Genomic DNA, 20395 nt, shown 5'->3' on the forward strand with positions numbered 1-20395 from the left:
AATTTTCTATCAGCTTAGTGCCTTGTTTTTCAGGGGTCACCACAGCAGAATGAACCACCTTAAAATAAATTAATTTTAACTAAGTTAATATTTAATTAGCAATTTCAATTAGCATATTAAGTTAAATTAATGTTTTTTTTTTTTTATTAGAATTATAATATGCATCCATACTGAGTACCAGCATTTCTAAAGTCATTTTCCCAACATGAGCCTGTCTGTAGTCAGAATCCATATGGAAGCATCATTATTTGACCATGACAGCTCTGCTAATCTCTCTCTGTTCTGTGTCAACAGGGCGAATGTGGTAATTTCATCCGTCTAATCGAGCCGTGGAACCGGACTCACCTGTATGTGTGCGGGACGGGAGCTTACAACCCCATCTGCACCTATGTGGACAGAGGCCAAAGGGCACAGGTAAACCATCATTCACAGGTCACCTGCTACCACTTGCAGGTCAGGGGATCAAGCTGTTGGCTACCTTAGTCAAAAGGTATTATGTCATTAGAGAGGAATGTTTCCCCACCCTGGAACAAACAGGATAATCTTTACCACCTGTATGTCTTTTTAACTCTGTTACTCTTCCTAGTGTTTAGGAGGGTAATTACATTTAAACACAGTCCCAATTTCACCTCCCTTCTTTCCCATGACCACGTCCCATCATTAAGCACTGTCCAGGAGAACATCATTTAGACGTTTTAATATATCAAATGTTGAGATCACTGAAGAAAATGTTATATGATTTAAAATAAAATCTCTCTGTAACTCAGTGGGCACTGTCATAAACCTGGCACAATATGGCGCAAGACGTGTTTAGTATGATTTGTTGCTATTTTTAGACAAGCGCAACCCTAATTTTTACGTTTTGCACCACATTGTTTAGTAGCAAATCCATTTGCGCTACTTTGTGGACTCCTGGGCATACTGGTCTAAAGTAGAGATGAGTTAAGCGCGTTGCTATTTTGAGGAACTGAAATGGACTGCATAACTGACCAACTATAAGCTGGTCTAAAGTCCAGCGCAGAGCACGTTAATTGTGCACCTATGTGGATCCAAACACCTACACATTGCTTAATACACACAGAATGCACAGCAATACACAAATATCTTTACATATGAAAAAATTATTATTAAATTAAATTAAATTAGGATTAAAATGTTACAAAAATTATTATTTTCTACATAAATATAAAAAACACTGCCTGCATGCCTTCTTCATCTCGGGGGGCTTTTTTCAGTTCATTCATGACAATTTGCATGTACCCTGTCAGGTTTTGGAGATGTATGCATCACCATGGGCTTAAGAATAGGACGTGTGTTTGGATATACTGTTGTATACTCAGTTGTATATAACGCACTACGTTATTATTGTTCATTTATTCATTTGCTGGAATTTAGAACTGAATTTAGAAATAGTTTTGAAACAAATCTTTGCACTTAACAAACTAAATTAAATATGTAGGCTAATGGATGTCTTAAGTGGAGGGTGTACAACATTGTTTCCTTATCCACGAAAGTAAAGGAGTAAAAGTAAAGAGAAAGAGAAATTCAAGAGGCCGAATGGAGGAGGCTCGTTCTTTACCATTGCACAGATCGTTTGTTTAAATGATTTCTTGCAAGTGAAGCATTCAGTTTTTCCACTTACAGAATCCGCTATGTAAATAGTAAAAGGTGCCATGGCACGACGCAACCAACTGACTCTTAAAAGAAAAGGGAGATGAGACTCTGATTTAATGCATATTATGCTCAAAACACACCCATAACTCATTTAGAAAATAAGCACAACCCTGTTAGTATATGCGCCAGGGTGCAAACCGTATTTTTTCTGTCCTTAAAATTTCAAAAGTAGATTAAAAATAAAATGTGAAAAAGCAATGAAAAATCATATGAACAAAAAAAAAAAAACATTTTCAATGGTGGTCTCAGGTTTTGAAACCTAATATGTTTCTTTACTTTCATGTTTTTTTTTTTTCTGACATGCATGTCTGTTTCTATTATATGCATGAAAAGGGAATTTTAATGTGCTAAAAAGGTTTTTCAGCATGTGCATGCTTTGAACACAACTTCTTTCTGTGGTTTCTTGACACAAACTGCAGCCATCTTTTTTGCATCTCAACCTTTTCCTTGGAGCATAGCCTGGGACGCTCTCTTGGGTCCTAACTGAATTCATAGAAACGGGTCTTTTATTGAGGTACACGCCTTGTTTTATAGGGTTTTCTGCAAGATCAGATGCCTCGTGCAGGAGGCCGAACCAGTCGAGCTGCTGACCCTAGTGCCTCACCAGAACCATATGCACCCAAGGTGGGACAAAGGATTTAGATTATTTTTTCAACTTTTCAAACTTCAACTTTTTTCTTACTCCTATGGGTATGTTAGAATTATGGCTATGGTTTTTATATTGCAAATGTTTGTGTGCGTGCACTTTACCACAATACTTGTAAATTCAGTCACGTACGTTATTGTCAGTCACATGTACGTATAAACAGAACCTAATTTTGTAGCATTGGCTCCCCAGTTCCAAAAAAAAATAACCCTAAACAATAAATAGTATAATAGAACAAAAATATATTTTAAGAAAATCATATGCATAGCCGCTAACAGTCCTTATCGTCAAGTGGATCTTCAGTGCAAATCACAATAGTGCATACAAGTTTTAAAGTACAAAAACAAAACATAGATAAATACATAGTGACCCTTTAAGAGTTAACCAGTCTGATGGCCAATGGCAGAAAGCTTTTACGCAACCTAGTGGCAAATTTTGACCTTGTTGGGATATTTTTTTTTTTCCCTATAAAAAATCCCCTAGAAAAATCCTCTTTTTTATCTCCTAGAAAAAAAACGCTCCTAAATCACACTGATTTGAGTATTTTAAAATGTAAAAATGCAGATTGTTTCCTGTAAGGGTTGGGTTTAGGGCTAAAAGAATAAAATATACAGTAGGGGTGGCAAAATTAATTGTTTCTTCGGTGCACTGCGATGCAGATGCGGACAATTCGGTATCGGTTTAGTAATAGTCATAACCGGTTATTATGTACTGACGTCAATTATCTCATATGCGATATGTCGCCGTAGCTTACTATAGCGAGGGAGGCAAGTGTTTACAACGCTTAAACTAGCCTACTTAAAAACACAGAAACTGTGCACAATTTCACTGCATGTGTGTTTGCTGGACTTTCACTGACACTTACAGCAAAAGCCCCTATTTCTCTGCGATTTAGAGAATGAAAGTAAACTCAATTTCTCTCTCTCTCTCTCTCTCTCTCTCTCTCTCTCTCACTGTGGCCCATTTGACATGCTGACGTGACTTTTCCTCTCCCCTCGGCTGTTAAAAGTGATACTTCTGGATAGAAGTCTGCATTATAAATAAATAATTTATAAAATAATCATTTAAATAAATTTCAGAATAAATCGCGGGAGTGATCGGTAACTCCGGTGTAATTTGAACGGGATCGGGCGGTCTAACAATATCGCTCCCGAGCGAGCAAGCATGCGTGTGTGTGTGTATGCGAATGAGAGAGCGTAATGTTGTGTGTCGCTGTTGCTTGCTTGGGGCTGTGTGTCTATGTGTGTGTGTGTTAATACAGACGGCTTGTTATAGACCCCCACCCCACCCCAAAATAAAACAGTATGGAAAGCATCGTCAATGCACCGTGATGCACCGAGATATCGAATTGAACCGAATCGATGGCAAGATAATTGTAACCGAACAGAACCATGAGACCAGTGTAGGTTTACAGTTCAAACATAAAGTGTTTGTGTTTGTGATTCACTAGCATTACAGTAGCAACTGCAAGAAGATCGATTCACAGCAAAATTCATATATCAGCAGATGAAATGCATGCCTATACAGTGTCTGTAAATTGTAAAAAGTAAAAAAATAAACTGAATAGTTGCAAACCTCACATTTAATATGTCCATTATTATTACTAGCTTGACTGTGGAGCAGCATTTAGTCATGTCGATTGAATGCATGAAAATCATAACTGTAAACTGTATTTTGATGGACCACAGATTAATAAAACTTTGCATTTGGGTTCTTGACCAAAAAAAAAAATATCACAAGATTTTTAAATTGAAGTCTAGGTTAACTTAAGCCTGCTGCATATTGTAAAAAAATATACTCTTTAAGTCATGACAACATGTTATGTTCATTAACTGTAACTTTTTAAAAAGTTAACCCACCTTAATTTTTGTAAGTTTCATTAAAGCTATTTTATTTTTTTTTAATGATATGCAAGTCAAAATGAAGCTTACTAATTTAGCGCAACCACTATTTTTTTATTTGTATTCTTTTGCAGTTAACCATAGCCATAAATTCTGTCATAATCAGTGTATTTGTGTACAAAACCGCAAAATATGAATTCTTTTTATCTGTGTGCTTTTTTATCACGCATACCAAATTGATCACAGCCTATTGTGACTGTTTGAACTCATTCAATCACAAGTGTTGACTTTATAAAAACTGTCTGATCAAATGTGTTTTTATCTACCTCTGGATACATTAGAACGTCAACAAGCTCAAAGCGTTTTAGACCCTGTTTAGACCTTTATTTAGTGTCATCTACTTTGATTGGATTGATAAAAATGTATGTCAGTGCCAAGGCCATAATATAAGAGTTAAGACCAGATGCTCTATAAGTTATAATATAATTGTTTGGTTTTTCCTTAGAAGTGTAAGGACAGGTTCTGTTCTCACAGTGTTTGGATTTTCAACAGCTGGTTTTCTCAGCTGCTGAAGGCGTTGAGAGAAGCGGCAGAGGAACTGTTGTCTTTAGAGTTTGTCTTTCTCAAGTTTGTCTCCACTTGTCCAAAGCCTGCCTTTGGTGCAGAAATCTAGCAGAACGTGCAGTGATTACTCCCACACCCACACTCCATCAAGCTCGAAAAGTGGTTAGTCAGCACTAAATTTATCACTGCCTTTTATTGTGGTGTGCGTGAAGAGCTTAGAAAGTAGAAAGGTTCCAACAGATTTTTGTGAACTATCCAAAACAAGTTCTTTGTTGAGACTTGAATATGCTGAATTGCTAATATATTCAGATAAGTGTGGACTCTTTAGATGTGCTTATTTTAGTTAAGGGGCAATTCAGTCATCTTTGATGTTTCTACTTGTAGCTGTACACATTTGGAACAACACAGCAAGCTTTATTTTTGACTGGCATGCAAACAGCATGGAGTGGACCTTTGGTAAAAAGAAATCACATTTTCCCAAATACTAGAATTGAAGATGTTTGTCACTAACCCAAAAAAAACAAATAGACTGTTTTATGTTTCATTTATACTTAGCATGTTTGGTTTGACTAAAACAAACTCTGGTGTGATTGCTTTATTATTCTGGTTTACTCAAATAAAGTGTGAATCGGGATTGGATCGGTTTCAAAAAAAAAAAAAAAGATATCAGTGCATTCCGAACTCTTGAAAAGATGGGTCTCAGTCCATTTCCAGATGAACTCTGGTGCAGTCTGGGTAAAAGTTATGAACTCATCATAGACCAAAATATCTTAATGAACTAGAAACAGGACATCATGCAGTACAATGTAACAATAAAAGGACAAACCTTTAGAATACCTGTTTTTTTTTGCTCAGAAATGTGCATTATGGGTAATTTCTTAATGCCTCATTAAGATCATACTGTCATCATACTGTATGATCATCATACATCATACATCATACTGTAGTTTGGTTGTGGCAAACTGTCCATTTTCATTGGAAGCTACTAAGAATGTTGCAAATATTGGATTATGGCATTTATTTATTTCCTCTGGGCAGATTTACACCAGGTGTCTTTTGTCAAATATCATCAGTGTTGGCATTAGTCAATATATAAGACCCAAACTTTAAAAACAAAAAGGTTGCTTAAATACATTGAATGGGACCTATTATGGCCCTTTTACAAGATCTAAAATATGTCTCTGATGTCCCTAGAATGTGTATGTGAAGTTTCAGCTCAAAATAAGCCACAAATAATATTTGATGACTCTTTAAGTCTGCTACTTTTAGGCTTTAATCCAAATTGTGCTGTTTTGGTGACTGTCACTTTAAATTCAAATGAGGTTGTGCTCTTTTCAAAAGAGGGCGGAGCTACAAACACAGCATAGTGGCAGATTCAAAACAGGAATAACTTTATCTCGTTGAAAAACTAAAAAAGGCAAAAGAAGTGTCCCAGAAGAATGCTGTCTATGGTAACTAAAGTGTTCATTTGTGCACCCTAAAACTAGACATTTATAATCAGGGCTGTTTATGCTAATGAGGGAGAGATCTTTACTAATGGATAGGGCTTTCGCCCTCTGATGATGTTCAAAGGGAGAATATCAATCAAAGTGTTTCTGCAGATTGTTTTTATAAAATGTGGTTATAAAAAATGAATTATTTAATTTTTACCATTAGAGGCTGGCTACATTCACACACTGTTGCCACACAACTGTGCTTAGACCTCCTATTAGAGTGATTTTTGCATAATAGGTCCCCTTTAAATTTCTATTGCTACCTCAACTAGTTTTTCTCTCCATTTATCCCAGTGAACCTGTATGCATTTCACTTCCTGACTTACACCTTCACACACTCTTAATCACTGGAAACTTAAAGTGTTTAGGTAAGCTGAGAATCAATATCATGATCTGTTATGCTCTCATTAATGAAGCTTTCATGCTCTTCCCCCCTTCCAGGAATACATTTTCCGACTGGAGCCTGGTAAAGTAGATTCTGGGAAAGGAAAATGCCCCTACGACCCCAAACTCAACAGCGTCTCAGCTTTGATAAGTACGAACCTCTTATTACCATCATACGTCTCCTCCATTCTTAAAAAATATATATTTACAAAGCATCCTGTCTTTTGTTTCAGACATGGATGGGCTCATTTTGTCAAGTTTATCTCTCTATCTCTCCTTATCTCCCTTATGCTCACTCTGTTTTGGCAGATGGCCAGCTTTATGCCGGCGTCTACATCGATTTTATGGGAACAGACTCTGCCATCTTTCGCACGTTGGGCAAACACACGGCAATGAGGACCGACCAGTATAACTCCCGCTGGCTCCACGGTATGCCCAAAATGTTTGAACCGTGGCACACTACCAAGACAAATGTCTTTGTTTAGTTGTAAAACTGCCAGAAATGAATATTCGGCACAGACCCCTTGTCTTACTAACATCATATTTCATTCACTTCTGCAAAAACCATTTCCCTCAAGCAACTGCTTGCTTAGCTGTGCTTAATCCCTGACAGTATTATTACTGTAAAAATTCCAATGTTTAGTGTTTGTAGTTAAGTTCATTTAATTTAATTTAATTAAAAAAAAACAAGTAATTGTTTAATATTTATGCCCTCTATACACATTAGCAATATTACATGAGTAGCAGTGTTATATGGCTGTATATTGGCACTGGTGGGAGGCGTGCGTTGACACAAGGCTGCAGGCCAAGTGCCTTAGTGTCCCACCAGTGATGATTAGGGATGCGTACCAAAACTCGGTACTTTATCTGTATCGGTGCTACAATATAAAAGACAGAAGTATCGATAAGCTCTGACGTTAACGGTTCTGCTATCAGTACTGGAGAGTTATTGCTGAATAAACATTACTAACAGTAGCACAATTTAACTGACCAACCTTTTTTAATTTGCAAAATTTGATATTCGTCTGCAAAGTTAGCAATCTCACATGCGAAACGCTCGTGTTCCCGGTGAGCACGTCAAGTATAAAAGGCTTCACAGTTCTCGCTGTGCACAGGCACTCGGCGGAGACTCGCGCTTAGCGCACACACATAGCTCGCGGCACAGACTCACACACACATATATCTCGTAAGCTTGCGGAGTGAACCAATTGAGTTGTATTTCCCGAATGGACAGTGGCAATGTCCATTGCAACAAGTCTTTTTCTTGTATAAGTGGAAACGCAAACAATCTAGCTAAGTGAAAATAACTTAAAAAGTGCATTAACTGCAATGAAAAGTAATGAAAGGTTTTTGACTGCCTAGCTACTAACGGTAATGTTAATCATCCATATCGTCATGCAAGCAGTCAATCACCTAAATTAGTATAAAATTAATAGTTAAATAAACACACATTCTGTTACAATGAAATCAGTATTTTTTTGCAGTAGCCAAAATAAATATTAAACATTAAAAATACTTTTACATCAGCTGTATTTACAAATATAGCCCATGAAAAGCCTAATAATAAACAATGCTTATTAAAAAAATATTTAAAAACTGCTTATTTTTACATTGCAAGATGCTCCAAAACTGTAATAAAAACACAGTTAACTCCCAAAACTCTGTCAACTCATTTATGTGAATGCGTTAATAAAAAAATACTAAACATTATCTCATTTAACTGCATTTTGCAACTCAAAAAGAGTATTTTCAACTACAGGGAGCACAGTAAACCAAGAAAGATCCCAACTTCTGCCAGAAAAGGCAATTGTTAAAACCTGAGAGTCATTTTCCTTTTAACCATTATACATTCTTTTACAAAAAAAAAAAAAGATTTATTTGATGTACAATTATTGCTTTCATTTTATTTTATATTAAAAACATAACAATAAAATAATGTGTTGTTAACTCAATTAGTTTGGTTTTTTTCATAAAAAAACAAACACTACAAAAAGTATTGTTAAAGTACCGAACCGATAAGTGGTATCAATAAAAATAGTAATACCATTAAAACCTTAACAGTACCCAACCCTAGTGACGATATCCAGCCATATCGCACTGCTACAAGTGTGATATTGCATTTATACAACAGTTTGTCACATAATCATATAAATAAAAAAGAAAATCAAACAAAAAGAGTCTAAAAACCCTTTTGTATGAGGAACTGCATAATAAATAATAAAATAAATAAATAAACTGCATAGTTGTAATCAAACAACTACATCCTCGCCTAAAAAAGCTTCAAAAGTACATTAAGTTGTTCAACAGCTGCAATAATTGTCAAACTGTAGTTAGTTTATCTGCTGCTACTCTGTGTGGGTGGAATAATACAGAAGTTAATACAGAACTTTTGATATTGTGGAATATTGCATGGCTATCAGCCAGTCAGATTCGAGAACCAGACACAAATGTTGTATACATCTTCATTCGCAACACCACAGATCTGTTAATAACATTACATTTTAAGTTTTGTCAAATTCACCACCACAGCTTGCTAAAGACAGTGTAATATGCAATAAATTTCATTTTTGTTTTGCAAACACTTGATTTGGTGAGACATGTTATTACACTTAAAACATTTTAAGACATGATTTGCTTTTGTATTGCGTGTGACTCCTTGACTCTTGATTCTGTGCTTTAGTCTTGCTTTTTGCATGAGTGTCCACTGGATAACCATCACAGACTTCACACATATGCTTTGAGACTCCCCGCAGTGTAGTGACCGTCCAGTGTAGTAAATAAGAATATAGGCTAACGCTTCACATTAGTTTCAGTGTTATTTAATATCATCCATTTGCTTTGCTTTTTTCTCTTAGCCTTTTTTGCTCCAACTGTGATTAATCTCCTTTCCTGCTTTTTTTTCCTTCCCTCTTTTTTGTCTGTCTCTTTCAGATCCAACATTTGTCCATGCTCAGCTCATCCCTGATAGTGCAGAAAAGAATGACGACAAGCTGTATTTCTTCTTCCGTGAGAAGGCCTCTGAGATGGGTCAGACTCCTATGGCTCAATCTAGGATTGGCAGAATTTGCCTGGTGAGATTTTTTTAAATCTTCGTCTTATATTCTAGTACAAACGAACTACACATAGTAGATTGCTTCTTTTAATTGATTTCATGTTGCTCCAAATATGCATGATTTTTTCATGATAAGGAAAATTGCAAAAGAATGAGGACTTGCAGTTTTCTTTCAGGCTTTAAAATGAACTATAAACATCATAAAAGTGTCCAGCACAAAGTGTTATATTGCCACAATATGTGATAGCTTGAAATAATAACTCTATTTTTGTATCAGTAATCATTCTCTCCACTGTTTATAGAGTAAGTTGCTTTACTGGAAGCAGCTTTTTGGTATTGAACATGGAAAAACATTGCCAGTGTTACTTTTAATTAGATTTGACATCAAAGAAGGCAGCGACACAGAGCAATGTGTACATAATCACAAAGGACCAATAGTGTACATGTGTTTATCCGCTGGAGGGCTGGAGGGCAAACTTTTCTTTAAAGTTTGCTTTGGGAAACTGCTTCAAACTCATGAACCGAACTCCAAATGACCTTTATTTTGGTCAGATTATGTTTAAATTTAGTTTGTTCTGTGATTCTCTACCAGCGGACACCTTAATGTCAAAATGACAACAAAAAAACATGGCAAAATATAAAAATCGATTTAATGTTTATTGACTACCTTGATGTCAAACGACTGTCCTGTAATCGATTTTTCGGCTTGTTTTTTATGCCAATGTTAAATTTCAATTTGATGTCATTTGATGTATTTTTAAGACCAAGGTGGCCACTGGGGCTGTTTGGTATATCTAATATATGTAAGTTTTAATATGTAGTTTATGTATAGTTTTTAAAAGCTGCATCTAAATTATTGATGATGCACTGAACTTGACAACTGTTTAAAGTATGAATCAATTGTACTGTTTTAGTGAGCTGAATCATTGAAAAGAATGGTTCATTCACAAAACTAGGCAGTGCTTCTACTTGATTCAGGTTCGACTTCATTCTACTTACACACAAATGAGATTTCCTTGCATTTACAGTAAATCTGTTCCTTACACAAAGTTATCATATATATCACGTATGTCTTTAAGGCCCCTTTTACACTAATACATTTTAGTTTTAATTTAAAATGCAGTTTTGCTACGGTTACGCCTTCTGTCAACACTACCCCAGAACTTTCGAGCCCCGAAAATGGAGCATTTTAAAAACGCTGGTTTTAAAACGCTGCTGCTCCATGTCAGTTTGGATGGGGGATTCCTCCTTTCATTTTCATTGAAAATACAAAACGTACCGTCTCTTTTGCTGAATATCAGTTTTAATAATCAATAATGGCCATGATAAAAGTATAACGTACATTAAGTTTATACATTATCGGGAATAAAGACAAGCAATCAGTCAAATGTGCAGAATCGGTGTATGTGGTTAAATTAATATATTAACTTATCTTTAGGCTCAATCAAAACACGTTACTTGAGAAAAAGTAATAGATTCAAAAGACAGAAAAATCGTTAGATATAGACGAGATGAATTAAATAGCGCATATAACAAATATAGTGGGATGAGATCCAGCGGCACATCCTTGATGAACTGTCCAACGTGCTCTGCTCTCACCTGGGGAGGTGTGCTCAAAGCTCTGCCTGGAGCTCAGGTGTGCGCATACGCTGCAGCGCATGACAGATTGTGTTTGTGTGTGGTCATGTGATGTGTATTTATTCAGCTGTATGCTGAAACGCGAGGTAAAACACCAGTGTGGACATGGATCGTTTTCGTTCTACAATGCCGTTTTAAAACTAAAACGCGTAAGTGTGGACGGGGCCTAGAAGATCTGAATATAGTCTTGTGGACTTTTAATGCCACTTTTCCATCGTTTTTTGAGCTCAAATAAACTTAGTTTATATTTCACAGAAAAAAGTCATTTAGTTTGTAATGACTTCAGGGTGGGTAAATGGTATTCTTATTCAATGTTCTCATTAGCTCATTACGGATTTGTTTTTTAAACATTAGGTGCTCCTATGCTGAAAATGAAGCTATAATGTCCACACAGGACTGAATTGCTGATTGACACATCCTCCATGTCCTCGGGTTCCGTCATTGTCCAATGCCTCCTACATGAGCAACCGCTTGTTTCTTGGTTATTTTTTGCTGTTTTAATGTGAATCAAAGAAGCATGTTTGTAATGTGTGGGTAGCTGCTGGCGGCTGGTCACTGGGCATCGCTGCGTCTCATTATTGAATTTGGCTGTCGTCCACAGCAGATGGGGCTGAGCAGTGCTCAAAGCCAATGTTTACAACCCAGTCACAGCCAGTTAATGCAAACCCACAGAAATAGCCTTGATACTGATGTAAAGCAATGTCTTCATTTCACAGATACAGGCTGTCGAGGTGTTCGTCAAATCAAACTTTGTGTCTGACAGTGAGTGTTTGTGTCTGACATGAGCTCATTTCCTCTGCAGAATGATGATGGAGGACACTGCTGTCTGGTGAACAAGTGGAGCACCTTCCTGAAGGCTCGGCTCATCTGCTCTGTCACCGGCTCTGATGGCATCGAGACGCATTTCGATGAGCTCAGTAAGTCTCTTTTTTAGCAAATCTGTAATTTATGGAACATTTCCCATGACTAGTGCTAAACATTGACAATTGTGAACCTGAACTATGAAATTTTCTTATGCTGCCCAGTTATATTTTTGACGATATACAAAAATACAGTGTATATGTCAAAATGGATGATTTCTATTTTATGCCAAATATCAAAACTCAATTTTTGATTAGTAACATGCATTGCTAAGCACTATTAAAAGATTTTAAATTAAGGATGATTTTCTTAGTATTCAGATTTTTTTGAACCTGCTGATTCCAGATATTTAAATAGTTGTATTTCGACCAAATATTGTCCAATCCTAACAAACCATACTTCATTGGAACGTAATGAATAAATATCTATTAAAAAGAATTGACATAACGACTGGTTTTGAGGTTTAAATATAAAAGTCACAAAATAAATCTAAAGTAATTAAAGTTAAATGTAAAGTAAAAAGAGTAATTCTTGTGGTGGTGCCATGGTAAAATATTAGTATAATTCAATAAAAACATGATTATATAGTTTGATATTTTATTTATTAGGTTTTTTATTTATTGGGCATGTATTTACGCAGCGGATGCCCTTCCAGCTGCCATCTCTGGGAAACATCCACACATACACACTACAGACAATTTAGCCTACCCAATTCACCTGTACTGCATGTCTTTGGACTGTGGGGGAAACCGGAGCACCCCGAGGAAACCCATGCGAATGCAGGGAGAACATGCAAACTTCGAACCAGCGACCTAGCGACCTTCTTGTGAGGCAACAGCACTATATATATATATATATATATATACACACACACACATACACATTTATTGGCCTCAGCACAAATTTCTAATCAACCAATTACATGGCAGCAACTTAATCTGCTGCAATTCAAATCGAGCATGGTTGAAAGTGGCATGGTTGTTGTTGTTAGACAGGCTGGTTTGGGTATTTCAGAAATTGCTGATGCACTGGGATGCACAACCATCTCTAGGGTTTATGACTATGGTCCAAATGTCAATGGTTCGAAAAAGAAAGAATATCCAGTGATCGGCAGTTCTGTGGGTGCAAGTGCCTTGTTATTGCCAGAGGTCAGAGGAGAATAGCCAGACTGGTTTGAGCTGATAGAAATGCAACAGTAACTCAGAAAACCACTTGTTACAACCGAGGTATACAGAAAAGCATCTCTGAACACACAACACGTCCAACCTTGAAGCGGATGGGCTACAGCAGCAAAAGACCACACCGGGTGCCACTCCTGTCAGCTAAAAGCATAAAACTGAGGCTACATTGGCACAGGCTTACCAAAATTGGACAATAGAAGATTGGAAAAACATTGCCTAGTCTGATGTATCTCAATTTCTGCTATGACATTTGTATAGTATGGTCAGAATTTGGTGTCAACAGCATGAAAGCAAAGATCCATCCTGCATTGTTTCAACGTTTCAAGCTGGTGGTGGTGGTGTAATAATGTGCAGATTTTTTCTTAGCATACCTTCTGTCCATTAGTACCAATTGAGCATCGTGTCAACGCCACAGCCTACCTGGGTATTGTTGCTGACCATGTCCATCCCTTTATGACCACAGTGTAGCCATCTTCTGATGGCTACTTCCAGCAGCAAAATGCATCATGTCATAAAGCGCGAATCATCTCAGACTGGTTTTTTGAACATGACAATGAGTTCACTGTACTCAACCTCCACAGTCACCAGATCTCAATCCAATAGAGCACCTTTGGGATGTGGTGGAATGGGAGATTCACATCATGGATGTGCAGCCAACAAATCTGCAGTTACTGCGTGTTGCTATCATGTTAATATGGACCAAAATCTCTGAGGAATATTTCCAGTAACTTGTTGAATCTATGCCACAAAGTATTAAGGCAGTTCTGAAAGCAAAAGGGGGTCCAACCCAGTACTAGTAATTTAATACTTTCCAAAAAAGTATTTTGGAAGTACCATGGTAAAGTCTTTTGAATATTCCTAAAATACCATGTTTGTGCAATTTAGGATTTTTTTTTATACAAAACATGCAGTACCATGCAAAGAGTACTTTACTGTGGTGATACCATGGGACATAGATCAGACTGTAATACTACTGTACAGGGAGGACTATTTATATGGATACACCTTAAAAAAAAGTGAATGTTTGGTGATATTAACGTCCTGTTTGTGGCACATTAGTATATGTGAGAAGGCTTGTAAATAACTCATGAAAGAATAAAGTTACCAAGCATACCATTGTTTTTCTTTTGAAATTGCCAGAAAGTTTATTAATGTGTATCTATATAAATGGCCCACCCTGTACTTTAAAATACACCATGGCGTTAAAACATATGTGCCATTATTTTTATATGGCACACAACTGTTCCAAGAGTACCAGTTCTGAGAACAGCTGATTATTTGGTAAATCTTTCTGCCTAATCCAGATATCAGATGGACATGTTATACTAGTTTGATTTTATGCACAAGTCTTGTGTTCATAAGCATAAAATAAAACAGCTGTAACATTTGATTGACTCCATATATACAGCGAGGTGTTCGCCCTAGGCCCATTATATTCTGTTCTGTTCATTTTCACGCTATACTTGCTGAAATAAGAGGCCTCTTATTGCAGGATAGGCCGTGATATAGCTCATTTGTGGAAACCGCTCGTGTCTGATGGTTCAATGGATATGTCTCTCCAGAGGGTATAACTTGGAAAAAGTAATTTCCTCTCTTTCCTGTATGTGCAGCGTCTAGCGTTTGTGCTTAAGCGTGAAGTGCCACAAGGGCCTGTGAGAAATATACAGAGGCAAGCAGTTCTGAGTATGAAATTGAACTTTGACAAATTGGCTTTTTGGGAAGTTGTGCTGTAACTGCCTAAATATTAGGGGTGCAACAATACAGACTTCTCACGCTTTTTTTGGTTTTCGGTTTTAGGACATGGTTACGATGCAGTTTAGTATATGATATGTTTAGTTAAAAAAAAAAAAAACTCTAAGCAAAATATACAAAATGAATACAATATGGCAAAGACAATACTAAAATAAAGAGATTTTCAGGTATCTAACAGTAAATTTTAGTTACATAAACTAAAAAATATAATCAAATAACACTGCATACTGTATATAATATGAACAGAATAAATTAAATAAAGCTTAACCATTACTGAGCTAGCTTTTCAGCCAAGATCTTTAGTTGTTTGATTAGTGTGTGATATGATTAGATATGTTTTTACTTTATGACACGGCACAGATGCAGCACTGTAAGAAAATTTCACAAACACAATTTCCCGAATGTTTACATTCCATGGCATAACCGATTGAATGCTCATCAAGTCGAACAGATGAATATAATTATCGGTCATGGGGCCAGACAGAATCTGCAGACATTCTTTGCTATTTCTGCTCAGAATTTTATTACGAATCTGTGGATTTATCCGGAGTGATTTTACGAGTATCTTAACTAAAAATCTAATATTTAGCTTTTGTTTAATGTTTACAGTGCAAATCCAATTAGATCTATCATATAGTATATCTACTAAAAGACAGAAGATATTATTTTCCAAACTGTATTGTAAATAAATCATATAAATATTAACTTACTAGTCAATAATATTACTTAAATTAATTTAAAAACTGAATATATATAAATTTACACACATTTACACAAGTAAATAAATCGACTCAGTAATGGGCTAAAAATCTGTGGAAATCTGCAGATTTCAGCATGTGCAGAATCCATGTGGGTCTAGTCATAACTGAGTCTTACTGTTGAGAAGCAAGACTTAATTTGCGCGTCGTCAGCTGTTCAGATGAGGCATTTCTCATATTTCCCGCGCAAATCCAATGTACACTCAAGCTCTGACATCGGCTTACTTAACTTTTATTTTTATGTGAAAGGATCTCCTACTTTAGGGCTCACTGGTGGGACATTTACTCATGTTTCAGCTCATGGACATGCATTCTAACATGTACAAAGACAGTTCAGAGAGTAATTACCCAGGTAGCAAAAAATTCTATCCCAGCATTTGGGATAGAAGCTGGCACAGCAGGCATTCATTTTGACACTGGCATGCAGCAACTTGGCCAGGTTTGGCAGAAGTGGCACCATCTTTAAGGTGGCACACAAGACATGAGCCAGATGTCAAATGTAGTATTTGGCCCAGATGTTCAAAATTTATATGTGGGCCACGTAAGTTTGACCCACATTTAAAATACATTTAAATTATTTTTCGAGTAAAGAAATATTTTAATACACAAAGTCATTTCCATCTACCTGTGTGGCCTTCATTTTAATCCGGGAAACAATCCAGATTTTGCAAAATAACTGATCTACATTTAACCTGCATTACATATATTTTATTAAGCAAATTATTATTTACAAATGATGTCACTTTTTTATAAGATAGGATATCTTTAGAGAAAATGCCTACTTTTTGGTCAAAATTATATTGTTTTACACACATTTTAAAAAAAAAATCTCAGGTAAAATCTAAAAAAATACAAATATGAAATATATATGTTTCCTTTATAAATGTTATTGAGAATATTTATATATAATCACTAAGCTAACACATTTTCTAATCTCATAGCCTATATAAGTCATATAATTGGTTATTGGTTGTAGGCCTAATTTACAGTTTATTAAGAAATGAAAAAATAAATCCTACTTATTTCAATATGAAGATATCTAAAACTAAACTGTAAAAATACTTTGACAGCAAATTACACCTAAGAGAGATGACTTTAATGTTTTATTGTTAATTAATGTTTCAATGTTAGAATGTTCTAAATGAATAGGGTATAATGGGGGTAACGTATTAAAAAATAAACTGAATCGACACAGTTCTTGAGATTTCGTTGGGGACAACTTAATTTTTTATGTTGAATCCACATCAATTTGTTAAAAGTGTTAGGTTAACTTAATAGATTTCGTTTGGGACAACATAAATGAATTGTGTGGAACCCTGCATTTTTGACAGCGTGGGGATAACAGGGAATAGAACCCAACTAGGAACTATGCTTCTAACTACAGCTCTAGAGGTGTAGTTGTAAGCGTACAAATTTGTCATGCGGTTTGCAAATGTTCGTTGGAACAACAGATTTGGGAAACGGCAAACCAAGTAAATATGTTTCTAATGACGAAACTTGCAACCTTAGTTAGCTAACGATGGTTTTTGGAAATGCATCCCAGGTCGCTTTGAGAGAAAGCACACCCATAGTGCACCTAAAGAGCAATTCTTCATGGGTTTATCAATTTCATTGCAGTCGTGACACACCAAGTCTGGCTTTCAGACAATGGTCAAACATGGGCCAGTTTGGGACCAGTTATTGGTCCATGTTTGACCCTTGTCTGAAAGCCAGACTTAGTCAAGTCATGCACTGTAATTCACTGTGTCATGTAGGCCAGGCAAAAGCAGTGATATTTTGCTATGTGGGTAAAGGATAAATGCAAAATAATTTTTTTATGAAAAACCAAAAAAATAACCATATTCTTATTGATTCGTGGAGATCATATCGAACGGTTCAATTTTATATAAAATATTGTGGCAGCAATACTAAATATATAAATACAAACATATTTTTGTAGTTTTACATTATGCCACATGCATGACTGTGCATTATTGTGCACATGTGTGAGGCTTGCATGTAAGCTACATCTTAACAGACTTACACAAAATGGACTCTTTCCCCATGTGGGAGAGTTTGATTGACAGGACTGAATAGGATTGTCTGGTAAAGCAGCTGTAACAGCCTCAGCCACTCTTCAGAGGCAAATGAATGTAAGCGCATGAATGCTGGGATTTTATTGCTTTTGCAACGTGCATAAATCGAGTAAGCGGTCGTCCCGTGTTTGCTTCATTTCACAGCTCCTGTAACACAGCACATAAGGTACCCTCAGGACTGCTTTCTCCGTCCTCTATTTCTCACTCCCGTTCCTTGTGTCACTGTGTTTGAGGAATGAACTTGTCAGTGGAGTTTTTGACTGGATGTTTTCCCTTATCCTCGGAGGGGCAGTGAGGTTTTATGGGTTGTTTTTTGTGGCTTGGCTGGAGTGAGATTTGTTCGCTGCAGTGTGGGATTTTCCCTCAGCGCTTGATTGCTTAGTCCGTTTAGCCGTGACTATCCGTCTGAGGTCATTCTCTGCCTGTTTTTGATGGGACATCTGTCTGTACTTTTACCGCTGGCTCTTCTTTCCCCCTAAACTATCTGTGTCTCCTTTTGTTTTCTTTCTTTCTGCCCTTTTTTCACCCTTCTGTCTCCCATTCTCAATTGCAGTGTTAATGGTGCTTAACTGCTCTTATGATGAACCCCCCCAACAGTCCCGTTTTCCCCATTACACTGTTTCTCCCAATGGCTTTTTATTTATTTATTTATTTTGATGTCTCTCGTTTTGGCTAGCAGACTATAAATGGTCCTTTTGGGTAATTTGTGTCTTTGCGTTTGTTTTAGAGACAAAGACATAGGGAACAGTGAATTCTTTGTGTTTAGTGTGATGTACTGTAGCTGAAGGATATGCTGATATAATGCTACAGTAATTATGGTTTTACTAGTGCAAAACAAAGCTGCAATAATGAAATAATGAAGTTTTAGCACAGGATTGCCAAGCAATACACCTGTCTTCAATTGTTAAAGAAGTTCCACCCTGGTTCGGCTGTTGTTGCTACACTGGGCCACATAAACAAATAGAGCTCAAAATTGAAATTGTTGTGTCCCAAATGATGGTACATAAACTGTGGAGCCCATGAAAAGATACGGTAATGGAAAAAATATTAAAGGGGGTGGGGAGTTCTATTTTAATGCTTTTCTCATTGTTCTTTAAACTTGCACCTTCTTTGTCCAAAAGTATTGCATTCCCTCAAGAAATGTTGCAATAGTTAGCCAAATATTTGTGCTATCTAATAAAAGTATTGCATTCCACAGGGTAACTTTGCATTTGGTCACAAAAGCTTCAAAATATACCTCTTCCTCTTTCCTCATATTACAAATAAATGCAGTATTAAATGCAGTTAAATGAGAACACAAACTGTTACTATTACGATCTCTCAAAAACAGTTTGACTTTCCTTTTGATTTTTAAGTAGAAAAGTGGTGAGGAAGTCAATAGAGAAGACTGACTGAGATTGGATAGGTTTCCTGATAACTTACCGAGGTAGATATGATTTCTAAAAGGGTAATTTGTATCTGCTATATTCCAAAATAATAAATAAATAAAAATGCTGACATATAACAGCACACTAATAAGAGTAAATTTAGCCTAATGCTATGTAGCTTGGTGCTAAGGAATCAGTAGCATCAAGATTCATTGCCTCTGTCTTATAGAAGCTTGTTTGCTCCACTGAATAAAACATGTAAAAAGACAATTGTACATCTCACAAACCTTTTTTTCCAAAATCACATCATTAAAAATTCACAAGGGTCACTTTTTAAGGATGCTATATTCTGCCAGTTGTAAGTTATTTCAAGAGTTCACACTTAGCTGATGACTGATAATACAGCTTGTTTGGCATGCTGTCCCGGGAGAGACCTGAGCTTATAAGATCCTAAACTTATAAGAGGGGAGTTTGAGCTCAGGTAGATCTCGACGAACTCCCCCAACTTGTTAATGACAGATTTTAGGGAAAGCTATACTGCTCATCTATAGTGCCAATTTGGTATGGTCAAATAACTTTGGAGGAAACCGGAAAACCTGAGGGAAACTCACGCGAGCACGGGTGAACATGCAAACTCAGAACAGATATGTCAACTGGACCAGTAAGGACTTTAAACCAGTGACAATCTTGTTGTGAAGCAACAGTGCTAATTACTGGACTGCCTAGTCACCCAATCTAGAAAAAGGAGGGAGGAGTAGGGGTGAGAGGGGGATTCTTCCAATCGAAGATACTAAGGTAAGAAACTATAGTGAGTTAGGAAACGTCTGATTGCAAAATCATGTGTTAACTCAGGGATTTTCAAACTGTGGGGCCCACCTGGGTGGCACAACCACCTATTAAGGGGGGCGCAAGAAACTGAGACGTGCACTTGATTAAATTATGATGACAATTTTTATGTGTTTACTAGATTGTATCTGATTAATGTTAGCTCCACATATTAACCATCAGGCACCTGTAGAGTTTATGCATTTGAGTAGAACATGTACAAACAAAATGGACTGGGTGCTTTTTAAAATGAATGACGGTGTCTGAATCAAACCAGCAGTAGG

General features: G+C 36.5%; 1 protein-coding gene across 3 annotated transcripts in view; it reads left to right on the forward strand.

Annotated features, from left to right (window-relative positions):
* Window positions 1-20395, forward strand: part of sema3fa (sema domain, immunoglobulin domain (Ig), short basic domain, secreted, (semaphorin) 3Fa) — a 96909-nt gene that overhangs the window by 65060 nt on the left and 11454 nt on the right. For 2 of the 3 annotated variants that reach the window (XM_087255570.1, NM_001014822.1), the window contains 6 exon segments: window positions 295-414; window positions 2209-2298; window positions 6660-6753; window positions 6912-7031; window positions 9534-9673; window positions 12095-12209. In XM_087255570.1, the coding sequence (XP_087111696.1) occupies window positions 295-414; window positions 2209-2298; window positions 6660-6753; window positions 6912-7031; window positions 9534-9673; window positions 12095-12209 (679 nt within the window). 3 annotated transcript variants of the gene reach the window in all.

This window comes from Danio rerio, chromosome 6 (assembly GCF_052040795.2).
Source record: "Danio rerio strain M-AB ecotype USA chromosome 6, GRCz13ab, whole genome shotgun sequence".
In the NCBI taxonomy this organism is placed as follows: Eukaryota; Metazoa; Chordata; class Actinopteri; order Cypriniformes; family Danionidae; genus Danio; species Danio rerio.